Source organism: Anarrhichthys ocellatus, unplaced genomic scaffold (assembly GCF_004355925.1).
Source record: "Anarrhichthys ocellatus isolate YVR2014 unplaced genomic scaffold, GSC_Weel_1.0 scaffold6, whole genome shotgun sequence".
In the NCBI taxonomy this organism is placed as follows: Eukaryota; Metazoa; Chordata; class Actinopteri; order Perciformes; family Anarhichadidae; genus Anarrhichthys; species Anarrhichthys ocellatus.
The window spans coordinates 5888984-5906416 of record NW_022280036.1 but is presented as its reverse complement, the minus strand read 5'-3'; the positions used below and the strand labels follow the sequence as shown (position 1 = coordinate 5906416).

Here is a 17433-nt window from a genome sequence, read left to right as displayed (position 1 = left end):
GTGTGTGTGTGTGTGTGTGTGTGTGTGAGTGAGTGTGTGTGTGTGTGCATGCAAGGTGAGGATCAGTGAGATGGCGTCATGTGAGATTAAACTGCTAATGGGACATTTACCATGAAACCACAGAAGTTATCATCTCAGTTCCTCCCATCGTTCATCAAATAACTGATGAAATCAACACCCATTAATAATTACTCCGAATTCAAGTGTTCATGGACTTAATCCTGCAAAGCCTTCAGCAAGTGCATCAATACAAATGCATGTTATGCAGCCAAACTGCTTCAACCTTGAACTTTGTTTTACATTTAAATGTAGTTTAGACAAAATGTCTAAAGTGTCACACTCATGAAGATGAGTTTGACATTGTGTTAAATAAATTGGAAATTTCAATATAATATTATCGTCCAGCTTCTAAAATTTCAGTCAATATCAAAGTGATATTTTTGATGAAGGGTTGGATGAAGCAGATACAGAAAATACATAATACATAATATATGTAGGCTATCACTGTATACGAAGTGGATTTGTTTTCTAATGATGATGATGCCACTGACAGGGTCATTTAAAGAAATACTGAAGTTCAAGAGATGTTCAAGTTACTCTTTACCACTTTAAAGTACTAAAATAACTGTCCCTTTTTTGTCTATCCATTTTCATTGTGATCACATAACTCTCTTCATGATATACAACTGCACACCACAACCCACGGTATATACAATATACTAAACAGGTCATAAGCTAATTGAGAATACTTACTATTTTCAATACCTTGGTTTTACTTGACCAACTAAAAGAAAGCCCAACCTTGCAGAGCTTTTCTTGTGCTCACTTTGAGGTATTTTCTTTTTCTGATAGATGAAAAAAGGGGAGTAAGAAAAAATCCTACTCTGATGAATGTCAGAGTGCACCTAATCAATCAAAGTCTGTGTTTTAAAATATTGATCTCCTTCCCATCTCCTTCTGCATTACAAATATTGGGCTTTGTTTTGTTAATCTGCAAGCAGAGAAATAGCTGCTCATTAGTACCATCCCAAAAGTGGATTTCAAAGTGTCCTGACCCAAGGTTTCATTCCCTGGTGTCACCTGTGAAACTCTGACAACACACTAAATTCTTCATATCCTAATATCTAACCATCATCGACACGTCCTGAAAATCACATGCACATTGCATCACATGCTTGCAACATGAGTTAAAGCTCTTTTTTCATGACGTCCTCTTTCCAGCTCCAACCAGCCGCATCCTGAGTGTAACTTCTGAATCCTCATTGAGTTGATCTGATAAATACGGTGCATCTGCCTGAGGAACCGGGACATACCAGGTGCTCCACACTTGAAATGTCTCAACTTGTGTTTACCAGCAGTCTAATGTCACAGGAAGAGAGACGCACAGATGAACACAACACATGAGAGTGGTGGAGGAAACATGTTGATCTTCTACCAAAGTAAAAGTGGCAATGCCACTGTATTTAAATACTACATTACAAGTAAGTCCTACATTGAATGTTTCACTTGAGTAAAAGTACAGAAGTATTTACAGAAACATGCACTTAAGGTATAAACATGTAACTACTCATCATGACACATATGGCCCGGTTCAGAGGGTTGTGTTTATCATCTGTATATTATTGGAATACATAGCATTTCAAGAGTAAGCAGCATTTTAATGTGGTCGAGAAGGAGCTAATTTAACTGATTTATACACTATTTGTGCAGTTTAATATACAAAATACATCATATTTTATAAGCTGAGCGTATATGCAAAAGAATGCGTGAACAGTAGCTGAGTAAAAAGTACAACATTTTTAGCACAAAAATGTAATTAACTCCAGAACTGCATAAATGCACTATGGAGGACACTGCAGTGGTAACGTGCTACATGTACCACAGGAGATTGGTCCGTTGCTGTGCCTGTTTTAACCCTGAAAGCGGCTTGAGTCTGCAGGGACTCCAGATTTTAGTACATTCCCACATAATCATTAATTTTCCTTGTGTTACCCACAGAAGTCGATGCGGTTCTTGAGGCAGTTTATTGCTGTTGCATGATTGTATTTCTCTACTTTTTTAGTTTGGACTTGTGAAACCAGAAGAAAGCAAATGTAAGCTGGTTGAAAAGTAGACCCCCCCCCCCCCCTCTCTCTCTCACACACACACACACACAAGAGAAGAGAACATAAAATTGCTTTTTGCATGAATTGAAAACAGCTATAAAAGAATACATTAAATTGAATTGCATTGCATTCATTAAAAAAAGCAGACATTTCCGTTTTCTTATCTCCCTACAAAACGAGTCTGCAGTCAATTAAGACAAATTGTCGCTTCCTCTCGTTCTTTAATATCATTTAAACAGATTTAATCTTTTGGTATTTCCGAAGTGTGCAGTTACGCAAACTCCGACCTGATATCTGATATTTGAGGCTGCTAATGCAAAAGTTTCCACTGAGGATGTTCAGCCTCTTATTCTGCACAAGAAGAAGACTTCAGGAAACCATGACGCACTCGAAGGGCTGAGCTCTTTTAGGGGGTGTTCGTCTTTCTGAGTGTACAGTTCACACTTAATCGTCACCACGAGCACAAGAAGCTTCAATTTGGGAAGGAACGCCTGTATATTTCCTTGGTGTTATTGTTAAGGGACGACAAAGCTGAAGATGAAACTGATTCTGTTCTTCGTTGTCTCCTGCCTCGCCTTTCATAACGGAGAGGGTAAGTCGACAATGTTATTGTAAACTACTTTGGGACTCTTGTGACGGAGGTACAGGTCGCAGTACTTCATGTGGACTTCATGTGGACAGGTTGTAGTGTACGCACGTCGACATCCTGACACCTGAAGTGCTTTTCCCGCAATACCCTCACTAGATCAGAGCCGTGAGTGGTTCAAACTGGGGTCGTTGATTGACAAGTACAATTGGGAACAGTTCCAGTAATTTCACTCACTCAGCATAACGGAGTTACCGTAAATAACCATGACTCATATGTCAACGTCAGGTTTCTCTGTCCTCACTGCTGAGCTGATGGCATCTGCAGAAAACACAACTCCAAAGACTCCAAACTGTTTCTTTCAAACCATGACATGAGGCGATGAGGAACAAATGTCAACATTTTGAGTTTTATGGAGGAAAAAATGTGGAAGTTCCTGCGTGATCGAGTTCATTTTCAATCGGAAAGAACAAAGAAGTTTCAGTTTCCGTCTTGTTGAACACTGAGGTGTTCAGGGACTTTTTGGATTCTCATTTCCATGACCCATGTAGTGTCGTTTTTGATATAGAGAAAGGGAACCTCATGGGGAAACCCTATAAATGAAAAATAAAAATCCCTTGATGCTGAATTATAGCTGATTTTACTCAATTATTTTAAATAAAGTAGTGCCATAGACTCCACTTAAGTATTTATTAACCCTCAATATCCAAAGTATTTGGCCACTCTGGGGACATGTGTTTTAGATATATTGTGTAAACCACTAATGAGATGTTAGGGTTTAATCTTACAATATATATTTTAAAAGAAAAATACCCGTTTCAGCTTCTTGTAATTATTGGATATTTGCCAATTACTAAAGGCCTAAATATTCAATTTAGTCAGTAGAATTAGGGTTAAACATGACAGATTATCATCAGTTTATAGGCCTACTGTTGTCACGGGAGTTCACGGGTTAGGACCCAATCGCAAGACCACAGGAGACAGAAGTTGATATAAACAGGTTTTATTTTGAAGGTGTGTGAAGGTGTGGAGCCGTGGTCCGACACCAGCGAGTAGGCAGATCTACGGTGTGAGTCCCGTGGCTCGACACCGGAGGGCTGGCAACTTGACGGCGTGTGTAGTCCGCTAACACAACGGAGGGCAGAGCGGCGTGTAGTCCGTTAACACCACAGAGGGCAGAGCGGCGGTGTGTAGTCCGTTAACACCACGGAGGGCAGAGCGGCGGTGTGTAGTCCGTTAACACCACGGAGGGCAGAGGGATGGTGTGTAGTCCGTTAACACCACGGAGGGCAGAGGGGATTCCCGGACCGCCGGACACCGGAGGCAGGCGCTCGAGGCAGAAGATGCAATGGGGTCGAAGCGGGTGATAGACGGTACGACCTGACAACCCCAGACTGCAGGACCAGAGTTTATATAGTGCCAGGGAAAGCGTTAGTGGGACCTGAGTCTGGTGTGTCAGCCTGCAGGAGGTAATCGGCTGGAGTGGCTGCAGCTGTGTGGCCATGGGAGGTGTCTGGTCTGACAGGGATCCTGACAACTGTTGCCTTTTAGTGACGGTCTTACTGTCCATTTTACTGTCACAAGTTTCAAACTACTTGTCACACACCCATCTAAAAACAGCATGAGATGAATGGATTTTTGACTAACTCATTTTATATTGTAATGTGTGTTATAGTTAAAACGGATGCACCCTCAACAAAACATTTGTTTAAACTGTATTCAAGGTGTCTGCTGCGGTTCTTTAGTGCGCCCGTCATCATACACTGACGGGAGGGCAACAACAGCCACATTTCCGATGACAATGACATTGATACAACTGTGAGATATCAATGACGGATGGTGGTCATAGATTACCTTTGGCAGTAGTATTGGTATGATGCACAACAGTGCGCAACAACAAGAAATATAGATTTTTGCAGAGTACTTGTCCCACAAATGATTGCTCAACATCAGCCATCAAACAGTCAAGATTCTGATCAGATGATCAGCAATGAAACAGTTGACTGCTGTTGGCTGATTTCTTTACTGATGATATTGGTGGAAAATAACAGTTAACGCTTTTAGCATCAGATAATCTTCACGATCAACTTGCTACAAAGTGTTGAGAAAAGAAGCCGTGATGCTGATACTTCCTATTCTTACACATTACTGAAGAAAATAAACCACGCTGAAGCCCGTTAGGCCAACCGTCACTTCACTCTGTTGTCGAATAATGTTGTAATGTCCTGAAACACTTCAAACATGGAACTAAACCCTGATTGTCACACTGGACTGATCGAGATGAGCAACCAGATGTTACTCAAAAAGATCACTTTGACTGAAGTGAATTGTTGCATAAAATGTTGCATAAAAAAACACAAATTGATAATTAAAACTCTCTCTTTAGGGGCACCTAGAACCGCTGTGTATAAGTTTGTGAAATGCAACCCAGAGGGCGACCAGGCCAACTGTGTGACCCAACAAAGTCCTAAAATGGCATGGAGTCCAGAACTACCAGCCAAACTGCCTGCTTCAACTGCACAGTATCTGTAAGTATTCATGTGTAGTGTGTGTGTGTGTGTGTGTGTATCTCTGTTAGAGTATGCAAGCTGGGAAGGGATGGTTTATTTGCTCTGTGAGTTGCTGTGACGAATGTGAGAGTGTCTTTGTAGCAGTGAGTTCACTTTGATGTTAAAATTAGTCTGGAAAAACAGAACAAATTGTCAAGAAGTACAGATGTAGGAATATACATGATTTAAAGCATCGATGGACACTTCCTCATACTCCGGAATTAAAGGGAGAAATAGAATAGAAAGATAATTTTATACAGATCATTATTTAAAGGATATATTTATGTGTGGTATACACACATGTCATGAAAAAGTGTACAGTAGAAAAATGTTTTTGTTTAATTAGAGGTGAAATATGCCAAAAACTAGTATAAATACAAACTTATTGTGTGTTATGCTGTTTTATGTGTGTGTGTCTGTGTGTGTGTTTTAATGCGTGTGACTGCTGAGGAAGTTTTTATCTCAGTCTTGGTCTCAGAACTCAGTTTCCTCTTTTAGGGTTCCTCTGACATCGATCAGTTAATGACCAAATGTTTTTAAAAGGGAAAGTTTTCAAAAAGTAAAACCGCAAATTCTATTTTATTCAGCTGCAGTCCAGCTACAAAGTTGTTGAAATCACACAGTGTGCTTTAGATTTAATCAGCTACCTGCTGTCTCTGTATGCTAGATATACTTTCATATGATTACCTGATCTAATCAATATAATTGGTTAAAAGTCCAACTAAGACTGACTTGATTGTTACGCTTCTATCAACAATTCTATAATCAATTTAGGATCAAAGATATAAGAGTAAAAATAGGGCAAGGAGTGTAGACGACAGAAGGTAGCCAGCGGAAAGGATACAGGGTGAATAATAATGGGATAGCTTTGAAAATGAAGATTATTCTTCAGGATTTTTTGTGTCGTTAGTCTGAGTCTTATCTAGCCTCCCACATCAGCTTGCACCAGGACCTCAGCAGCAGCCCTCCCTTTTGCAGCTTGAACAGGAAGTCAGAGGGAAGTGTTGAGAGGAAGTGGGCTGTGACGCCTGGTGGGCTGCTGTTTCTGGTCTATTGTTTTGTATCTATATATGTGCCACACTAGTCTGATACCGATGTGTGAAAAGTACCTAATTAGACTTCTATTTGTCAAAGTTAGTCAAGACAAGTACATTATTGACGCTTTTCTTATGGAGCCGTACTCTTTAATTTGCAGAGAGACAACATTTCTCATGAGCAAGCACTAGTGCGACGGCGGCAAAGAAAGGCATTACATGAGTACACCAAACTTCATGGAAGCTAATATCAGGGTCAGACAGATGTCAATCAAGCCCTGTGTGTACACGCCCCCACACAGTCTACAGAAGAAGTCTAATCAGGCAAAATAAGTGAAAACCCTGTGTAGGCACCTGGTATGCATTAGCTCCTGTTATAACGTCTACCTGCTCCAATTGCTTGAAAGTAAACCAAAACATTAAATATGCCTTAATCCTTTTTTGAAGTAACGACTTCAACATGAAAAAGCTCTCCTTCACTCACACATGTGTTTGGTTGTTGTCACTGTGCAGAATTATATGTGCGCATTTGGGCTGCAACTAACATTTGCAAGTGTATAAATTGGTGTAAAATGAGAATGAGTGAGTAAATATCTCTTCAATAGTTTTTAAGTAGTTTATTGATTTTTTTTTTCCTTGAAAAACTTCATCACAGAATTTTTTTGTATATATTAAGTGTTTTTATATGTCTTAAAACATGTCTGCTGTGGATCTTTAAAGCTTATGGAGTGTCTAATGTTTAATTTGTGAAGTTGTGTTTCTTTGTTGTTGTTTGATATGCAGTAAAAATGTCATTGATGATGAGTTTACATGAACATAACATAATATTTACTGATATGATAAAGTTGGACAGACTGCTAAAAACAGACAGCTACAACCTGCTGAACTCCATTCACATTTTTCAATATCTGACATTGTGTTTCTAGAGAGGCCGAGCCCGAGGAGTATGAGCATTCACCAAGGAAGGAGGAAATGGAGTTAGAGATGGATGAGGAGGAGATGACGAGTGAAGAGGGGGAGTCCCTTGGAGAGACTGAGGACGGTTCTGGAGGTCATGAAGGCTCTGCTGATACATACCTGGCAGACTGGGCCTTGGGTGAGACAGGCTCCGGAGAGTCCTGGGCAGAGAAAGATGGGGAGCAATACAAAGGTAACTTTTTGGGAAAAGAGCTTGAGTTGCAAGGATTCAATAGTTTTCAATGATCTCCTTCTTCTGCTCCATGTAGTCTGATCTGTCCTTGTTTTTCTGCTTGTAGTTGGAGACATGAGGGGCATGCGGCGGTTGTTCCCAAGCAGGTCTCTGGTTGCTGAGGCAAAACCAGCAGAGCAGGAGCTGAGAGAAGACCACCTTCTGCAGCTGTAGACAGTGTGCACCCACCCACTCTAAGAAACATTCACAAGGCTAGCATCTGTTTTTATTTCCACATTGTCTATTCAAATAGTAAACCTAATACTGCATCACCACCTGGTGGTGTAAAAACATAGTTGCTCAGAGATTGACAAAGGCCTAATATATATTTTATATTCTCAGTGCTATTGGTGGGTCTTCAGGGGCAAAATAAAAAGTGTAAACAATGAAAACGTATCTGCCAAAGTTAAGAATGGTCTGCATAAATGAGACATTTACACACTTTCATTTGGAATAAGTTGGCTGTGACCTGAATTTGCGCTTTGTTGTGGAAACGATGTGTAAGTTGCGATGTGCTTTTTACTATAAAATTTGAAATAATTCTAATACCGGTGCAATAAGATGACGCCTTTGTCCATGCATTGCTCACGCTGTGCAGCTGTGGTTCCAACCATTTTTTGGAGCTATGAGGCATGTGTTCCTTTAAAACACACAAAAATATGTATTTATGTAATTTGATCCCATTTTCTCAAATGTTGTGACAATTTACACTTACCCAGGAGGGTCATGCAACATCTTCTGGGAACTTCTGGTTTGCAAAGTTGAACAAGAGAATCTTGCAAACCCAAACCCCTCAGGAACGAATTCACGCAATCTTAACCACTGTGAGCTGAAACATATTCAAAATACATGTTGTGCACATGCATGCATTTCAACATGCTGTGCATTGGCTAATTTGTATTTGAAATAAAATAAAGGGTTTATAACAACAGTATCAATTGTGTTTTCACTAGACTTTATCAAAACTGTCCTTATATCTGCTGTTTAATAAACTAACTCCACAGTCAGTTGGGTAGTTTGTGGGGTCAACAGAAGAGTAATGAGAAATTATCTTTTGATGTTTTATTCATGTGATATATCCTAAAAAAAATAATACATATTTATACAAAATTTATTTATTTTATAGATAGACTTATTTATAAGGAGAAGATGTATGTGATGCATTACAAATCTTAAATAACTATAAAAAGCATTATAGGTAATGTTATTAATAATAAATAAAAAAGATGAACATGAGAATAGACATCAAACTTTTAGGACAAAAGCAGCATAAAGTCAATACAACTGAACAACAATAGGTATTGGAGTCATGAGGTAATGTGATGTCTTCTCCCAATATGAATCCTGGAGTTGTTTCTGGATAATTACAAACTCACTTACTTTTCTTAATAATAATATATTATGTACTATAATAATATGATCTATTACTATCCCCCCCCCACTCCGAGCACACATGACGGGTCACATGACGGCCAGCCTTGATACTCCCTCCTGCTTCAGTTGGACTGGCTGCACAGAGCGAGGCTAGCTGTTAGCTTCGACTATCGGACTGTCAGACGGCCGAGATGGTGAGTGTAAAAACAAGCGTCAGCTGTTCGGACCACACTGAAATGAACTAGGTTATTAAATTATAAAAAATACCAGCATTTACACAGACCCCCAATTGTCCTTGACAGCAACTCTTTGGTATTGAAACGGACAGGAAAGCTAGCTGGGTTGGTCGAATTAGCATCAGTACGAGGCCGTCTTCTCTTTCTCATTGAGGTTTTGGCTAGTTAGCTAACGGCCCAACAGCTTTGGTTAATGATGACAGCAACTAAAAGTGTTGGTTAGTAATTCAAATATATTTTGAGCTCGTTTATGTTTGGTGAGTAAAGCTGCCAGCGGGCTGAGAGACATGCTAATGTTAGCTAACGCTGCTGGCTGGTTAGTGGGATGTAATGTGAAATCGTACCGTGTGACATATGCGTGTTGTATTGCAGCAACAGCTCTGAAATTACGTTAATGTTTTAATGCTTAAAGCAAATGCTAGTTGGAGAACTGCTGGTCGCTTATTAATTCAATTAGTTTAGGAAAATTGCAAGTCGACACCCACCGACTTTGCTGCACTGTTGCTGTGTTTACCATGTTGTTTGCTCTTGTGTAGCTCATATATTTAAGAGTTTCTTCTATGCATTTTCTATGTGATCTATGCATCCTTTTGGGGGATACAGTGGATTAAAAGCACCACTCTTGTGTCCAGACAGTGACCGGTTTCTCCTGACATCTTGATGATTGGGCTGATTCCTCCAGATTTGCTGCATGCTGAAGCATGTTTTTGTGACTATTTGCCAGCTCAGAGGAAAATAATGTGTCTGTGCAACCAAGTGATAAGTGATTGAGTTAGTGTGGCAATAACAGATGGGGAGTGGCTGTGGGGGATTTACATAGAGACAACTTAAGACTGATTGTTAGTTCCACTCGCGTGCACATACCTGCAGATGTTTACTTAGTGGCGGTGTGTTTGTGATTATTGCAAATATCAGAGTCCATAGAGATGCGTGTTAATAACCTACAATATCCTGTATGAACTAGGATGCATTCTAGTTCATACAGGATCCTCAGTCCTGACACGATCATCTATAATGTGAGACTGAAAATTGTGACATTGTATTTCAGTCTCTTAGATCCCAATAACCGCACATCATGGTGATCATAGATTTTCCAGTCTTTGCTCTGAATCTGCTCTGAACGACGGACCTTGAAGATTAAAAAGAAAGATGTTAACAGTAGTTCTGCTTAAAATTGTGCAGTTAATGCTTTTCAGGTTAATATAGCAAGAATCTTCTGTCCACGATACCTCCTTATTTGCTCTGAATAAAGTCGTAGTCAACATACTCTGACAATCACCAGTTAGTTACTCTTGCCTTTCTTAAACTGTTTGTTTGTGTGTGTAATAATACACAGTTTTCTATGCCGTTCATTGTGTTTTCAGAGTTTCCTAGGAGGATTGTTTGGGCCCGTATGTGAGATAGACGTACTGCTGAATGATGCAGAGAACAGAAAGACAGCCGAGTTGAAGACAGAAGACGGGAAAGTGGAGAAACACTACCTGTTCTACGACGGAGAGTCTGTGTCTGGCAAGGTAAACTATATATACAGTGGCATTCAGAGCGCCACGAGGTTCAGTAAGGCGTTCCTACACGAAGCATGATTCATGTTAGCTGTCTTTCATTTATTAGTTAACAGTCCTCAGTAGGCAGATAATGGACCTCTCCACTACACCACAGTCTATTCTGGTATCCCCTCTTTAACTGAGCCCAGTGGGAAATTATGGCTCCTTTGATGTGTGTGAAAGATTTGCTCTGACCTCAGAAGGAAGTGAAGCATCTATGTTTAGGCGCCACAAATGTATCAGCGGTAATGTTGCACGGTGTATCGATACTAAAAAGGTACCGCGGTACCCGTACGTTAAAAACGATACGATTTTGCATATTTTTAGTATCGATACTTTATTAAAATAGCGCGATCAGAGCGCACTCTCTGTTCCAGTCCCTGTCATGCTGCCTGCAGGCATTGACTGCAAGGGGGCGGGGCTGCCCAGCGCTCACACAGCAACAGGCATCACTCACTCACAGCGAGTGATAGCAGGGGAGACATGCATCAAGGTCCGTGTACGTTTTTACCGTTCAGTCGAAAAAACGACAACACGGAAATACCATGGTATTCTCGTTTTTCGTTTCAAACCAAAAATGGAAAAACGAAACCAACAACGGAAATGGTGGTCCGTATACGGTCCCCACTGACATACAGAGACCCGTCTGCGAAACTTGTTTCAAAGCCACACAGACCAAGGGAGGCAACACGTCTAACATGGCAAAGCACCTTTCAGACAGACACCCCGAACTTTTCAAAGAGTTCAAAGAACGACAGGTAAGCAAATGTGATTATAAACATGAACACCCCCAAGCTCACCCATATACAGCCTAACACGAGTAGCCTTAGCCTAGTTTGACGACAAGCCTGTATGATCATGAGGTCACAATGCACACAAAAGTGTACTAAATGAAACACAATTGATGCAAAATGGCTCCATGCTGGTGGAGCCTGAGGGTGGATCTTGAGTTAATTATTTTTATTTTTAGTGAAGGATAAATAATTATTCCATGAATTAAGATAAAATATGAAGTGAAAATATCAAACTCACTATGCAAGTAAATTAAGCATTGTTTATCCACCCACTCCCACAGACAGTCAGACAGATGCCAGCAGAGTCAGCAGCAACACAGAGACAGAGTTCCCTTCCAGCTGTGTTTGAAAGCCAGTGGAAATATGAGAGAGGCTCAAAAGATGTTAAACATTAATATTAATGCTATTTGTTAAGTGTTCAAAAAGCTGGGCAGGAACAAGCTGGTAAAAAAGGGAACCATACAGATGATTTATTTATTACTATTATAGATAAATATACCAGTATCGTATTTGTGGTATTGTATCGAATTCTGGTATCGTATCGTAAGTATCGGGTATCGTGATACTTATGGCAGGTATCGTATCGAAGTCATAATTTTGGTATTGTGACAACCCTAATCAGCAGATTTATCAGCTTTGTTAACCAATATAGTAGCATCCAATGTATCTGTAACATCAAGGGATAGCTCATCTCAGAGATATTGGGTGGTCTATAAAGAGTGGCTGTCCTAGTTTTTCTCTGTAAGAAGCAAATATATTGCTAAATATGTAATGTGTCAAACTGTTATTGTACTTTTTGATTCATATGTTATTTGATCTGCTCGACAATGTTTCCCCAGGTGAATCTAAATGTGAAGCAGGGAGGGAAGCGACTGGAGCATCAGGGCATCCGCATTGAGTTTGTTGGACAGATAGGTGAGCGTGATTAAAGTACAGTGTATGGAGATTTTAATGATTGTATTTAACACTTCTAAATTGCCTTATGCAACTAGCGGCATGCAATGTTTGAAATGATAATTGAATGCATTGCTTTATAGCCAGAAAAAGTACTTGTCAACTGTAGGCTCAGTTCTCATGTGGTGAGGAGGAGGAGGAGGAGGAGGAGGAGGAGGAGGAGGAGGAGGAGGAGGAGGAGGAGGAGGAGGAGGAGGAGGAGGAGGAGGACGACATCATTGTGTATTAAGAGCAGGGAATCTAAAGTAAACTAATGTATAACACTTTCTGTAGTGTGTTTTTTAAATATACGGCATCACTCTACATCCCCTCTGCTGTGTTTCAGAGCTGTTCTCTGATAAGAGCAACACTCATGAATTTGTGGACTTGGTGAAAGAGTTGGCTCTACCTGGAGAACTCACCCAGAACAGGAGCTACGACTTTGAGTTCATGCAGGTGGAGAAGCCCTATGAGTCCTATACTGGAGCAAATGTCCGGCTACGGTATGTTTATTACACAGTTTGACATCAGGCAGCTTCTTCTTATATTAATTACATGGAATGCATTTATGACACTCATGTGATGTTGATGATGGGCCGGGAACTTCAGCATCTAGTATGCACGTTCAATATTATGGCAACAGACAGTCTGCAGCAGAGCTTTTCTCTGGTTCATGTTGTGCTGTTGCACCAGTGTAGAGAGGTCCTCCACAGGGATCAATGCATACATTGCTGATATTGGTATCAGTAGTACTGTAATATGTGATTATAACTTCTGAAATCTTTCATGATCAATCAGTCAATCAAAATTGAGTTAACTAATTAATAATAATTTTTAGTTGCTGCCCTATATTGTTAATAATATCTCTCTCAAGCAGCCCAACGCTGACAACGGTACATGAAATATTAATAATAAATTGCACAGACTAGTATAAAGATAATGTTTGGTTTAGGTATGTGCAAACATGTTATTTATTTTTTTTTCTCCTGCTATTTTTATATGGTTGTCACAGATTGATACAGCGGGGAATTCTCCTTGGATGACGACATGTTGAGCGTTGTTTCTGCCAGACTCTCAAAGCTTGTGTTTATCTGTGTGTTCTTCTCACAGGTATTTCCTCAGAGTGACAATAGTTCGTCGTCTGTCTGACTTAGTGAAGGAATATGAGCTGATTGTCCACCAGTTAGCCACCTACCCAGACGTCAACAACTCGATCAAGATGGAGGTCGGCATAGAAGACTGTCTGCACATTGAGTTTGAATACAATAAATCCAAGTAAGACCAATGTCGCTTCCCTGGTGAAAACTTTATTGCCTCCTCAGCAAACCACAAAACCAAATGAGACCCGTGTCAGTTTGAGCAGCTTCTCTTGATGCGTCTCTTTGTTAGATACCACCTAAAGGACGTGATTGTTGGGAAGATCTACTTCCTGCTGGTCAGGATCAAGATCCAACACATGGAGCTCCAGCTCATCAAGAAGGAGATAACAGGCATAGGTAAGAGTCCAGGGAAGCATGCGCATGGACAGCAGCATGACTGTGCTGATGTTGTAGTTCATCACCTCTGGGGTTTCTCTACTTGTGAAATGCTGTCGTTGGTTTACTTAGGACCCAACAAGAACAGAAACGTCTGTCAGCTCTGCTCCACTTTCCATATTCTATCACTTAACTTCATGTATATTTTGTTTTAGGTCCCAGTACTACCACAGAGACAGAGACGGTTGCAAAGTATGAAATCATGGATGGAGCTCCAGTTAAAGGAGAATCCATTCCCATCAGACTGTTCCTGGCAGGTATGTTGTTTTCCATTTCTTCTTCTTTTTCAGTTACAAAGATATAAGAGACAGTCAACTGTAAGTCGTATCATATCATCAGGGTGTCAGTTTCCCTCTTCTAAAATCCTTTGAATAGCATATTTGTACTTACAGATTGAGCGACAGTGTATCACATCTTCTGTGTCCTTACAGGATATGACCTGACACCCACCATGAGGGATGTCAACAAGAAGTTCTCTGTACGCTACTTCCTTAATCTGGTGCTGGTCGACGAAGAGGACAGGAGATACTTTAAACAGCAGGTAAAACACCTGCACATCAAGAGTATTCTACATCAATGAGATGAAATATGTCAGTGACAATCACTGAATGTAAACGGTGCCACTCGATTTCTTTTTTTTTTTTTTGGGATTATTATAAGTAATACAAGTTTCTTTGTGCATACATTCTTCTGCCTCTGTGTTTAGGAGATTGTTTTGTGGAGAAAAGCTCCAGAGAAGATAAGGAAAATGAACTTCCAGCGTTACGAGTCGCCTGAGCCCCGAACCCAGCCGGTTACTGCAGAGCAGCCAGAGATGTGATTGCGATGCTATGAACTGAAAATACACACAGAAACACACCAACTCTTCACTGCTGAACAGCCAGAGGTGTCAGGGCTGCCCCATTATCTCCCTGGACTGAGAAATGTACACATGAATACACATAACATACAGTCAGACATGCCCATCAATACTCCACAGCTTCAGATGTGAGCGACCCGACCCACCTCCACTCTCTCCCCCAGAACTGAAACACACTCGCATACAGACGCACAAGCATACGATCCGAGAAGGCTAAAAGCTAAATGTCAAGCTAAGAGTGCAAATCAAACCAACCCAAGGTAGGAACAGAGAGGCAGCCTGTTTGATCTTGAGGTCTCAGGCTGAAAACACACTCAAGCACACACACGAGTGAAGCCATACAGTCTCAGTTTGCTGAAAGCATAAAAAAACAGGAGCAAAGATGAAAAAGAGGAGAAGGCTGCAGACGACAACCACACCATTTATCCCTTTCTTCTGCAACAGGAGCTTATTTTGTTTGCATAGTTGGACAGCACTTCCTCTGGCATCCTCACCCCCGTTACAAAATGTCAAAAGTCTGGATGGGATAGCCAGTGATTTAAAGTAATCAAGACATGTGGGGATCAGCCTGAATGAAGGACACCAGAGGCTAAGCTATAAGTCAACACGCATTCTGTGTTTATTCACAATACTGGAGCTTAAGCTGCGATGATGCCGCTGTGTTCTCGTTCATCTAGCCGGGAAATCAAGAGTTTCACAGTTAAGTATGTTGTAGCCGCCCACAGGCTGCTTCTTCCATGCAGATGTCTGTTTAGTGCAACAAATGTCCATCTTAACATACATGTAATCTTATATTTCATCTTCAAAAGTGGCTGTTTTGTGAAAATGAAAACATTTTCCACTCTTCCATATTTTCAGTTTCCGTCCATATTTCATTCCATTCGAGTTTGATTCATGATGGACACTATCTTTTTTTTTTTTTTATCTTTTCAGTGACATTTATTTCATAAAATCATTTAACTAAATATAAATAATTTAAAGCTGCAATTAATGATTTATTGCAGAATCCATAAATCGGTCTGTAAAATGTCAGATAAAACGTGGAATGGGTCCATCACAGTAATCGCAGCGCTTGAGGTGGCTTCTACAAATGTCGTCTTTTTGTCTGACCAACAGTTCAAATGTTTCAGTTTGCAATTAAATAACAGAGAGAAACACAGATAGTGCTCACTGGAGAAGCTCGAACTGGAGAGACAATTAATTCATCGACCATCGAAATTACTCGTCGTAGCTCTGAAAGCATCATACGTTCAAATCCACCGCTTGTTCAAGATTCTTGAGCTCAATACCACAGTTAAGTCTCATGTTAAGATGAATATTTGATGCATTTTTCTAGCGCTGTCTGGTTCTGATCTGCTCAAGGCCTTTTGTTTGATCTTTACAGTGCTGTTTATTTATGACTAATCTTGGAAGTATAGAAACCATTGTTTGTTTTCCCGAAATTATGTTATGGGTAGGTTCACCCAAATCACAAAAAGCATTATTATTTTCCCATCTGGATATGTGAATTATCTGGATTAACTTGGAGTTAGATTTCAGTGCCTTGTGCACCACAAATTTAATTTCTTTGATGTCCATTTAATTGTAGAGAGAGATTAGAATACTTGGACACAAAATATTTCTGGCTAAATATAAGATATGCTTTTTTTTTATTATATAAAATGTGTTTATTCGGGTTAACTGAACCCTTAAGTTCCCTCAGTTGACTCTCACATCAGTTGATGTAGGAAATAGATTTTCTTCTTTATCTTAAATTCAAAGCTTCAAAAAAGGTTGAAAGTTGAGGAAGTTTTCCGGCTTCTTGCACCTGAAAATGTATGTTCGTCACCGCCACATGAGAAGCGCTTTCTCCTTTTGTTTTCAATCCTCAGCAGACTAGATTCACATTCAGTTTCACTTTCTTTTTCTGTTTTTAGGTTGCAGCATTTTTGGGTCTGTTGGTGTGGTATAAGTAGAATACTATTGTTAAATAAATGGCTCACGTCTGCTATTGTTAGTGCTGGAAGGGATGCTGTAACGATATACTGCAGAATCCAACAATACTCCACTGTGACGCTCAGACCGGCTGTTTAGGTCCTGCTTTAAAGACGCACACAGTTAGGTGATGTTAGCGGTCTTGTGTGTTGGTTGAATTTGCCCGTAAGCTCTGATCTGTGGCCAGTTTTGCACTTCCCCCTTCAATGCTGAACTTTGTTTCATGGAAGCTGAAACTAAACATCACTCAAGGACAGCTTTGCCTCAGAGATCTCCTGTGACTATTTGAAATTATGCTGACATTTATACATCATGACTTGTTTTCATTGGACTGGCTAAGAAGTACAATATTTGGTTGCTTTTTGTCTCTCATGTACAAGTCATGCTGTCATGTTATATTTAGTTTGGGAGCAGTGTAATTAATTTGCAGGTAACACTGTCTTTCTTTCCAAACACTGTACAGGTTGGGTTTATTTGGTGTACTTTAAATACCTTCCAAGGTAATGAAGAAACACTTTAAAGGCCAAAAGTCTCTGCCCGTCTTATCTACTGCATGTTACTCTTTACACAATGTCTAATCATGCCATCAAATGTGTGTGTGAGTGTGTGTGTGTGTGTGTGTGTGTGTATGATGTGTATATACACCAAACCCAAATATATAGCCAATGAATCATGAATAAAGCAAATTTATACAGAATATCTTTTCAACAACTCTTTCTTT

At 40.1% G+C, this 17433-nt stretch overlaps 1 protein-coding gene across 1 annotated transcript; it reads left to right on the top strand.

Annotated features, from left to right (window-relative positions):
* Positions 1 to 8927: 8927 nt before the first annotated feature.
* On the top strand, positions 8928 to 17409 carry vps26a (VPS26, retromer complex component A). Its single transcript, XM_031846204.1, has 9 exons — positions 8928 to 9031; positions 10438 to 10587; positions 12251 to 12326; positions 12691 to 12847; positions 13455 to 13619; positions 13734 to 13840; positions 14035 to 14136; positions 14311 to 14420; positions 14586 to 17409. The coding sequence occupies exons 1-9, from the start codon at positions 9029 to 9031 to the stop codon at positions 14697 to 14699; spliced, it is 984 nt and encodes a 327-aa protein (XP_031702064.1). The 5' UTR covers positions 8928 to 9028; the 3' UTR covers positions 14700 to 17409.
* Positions 17410 to 17433: the final 24 nt, after the last annotated feature.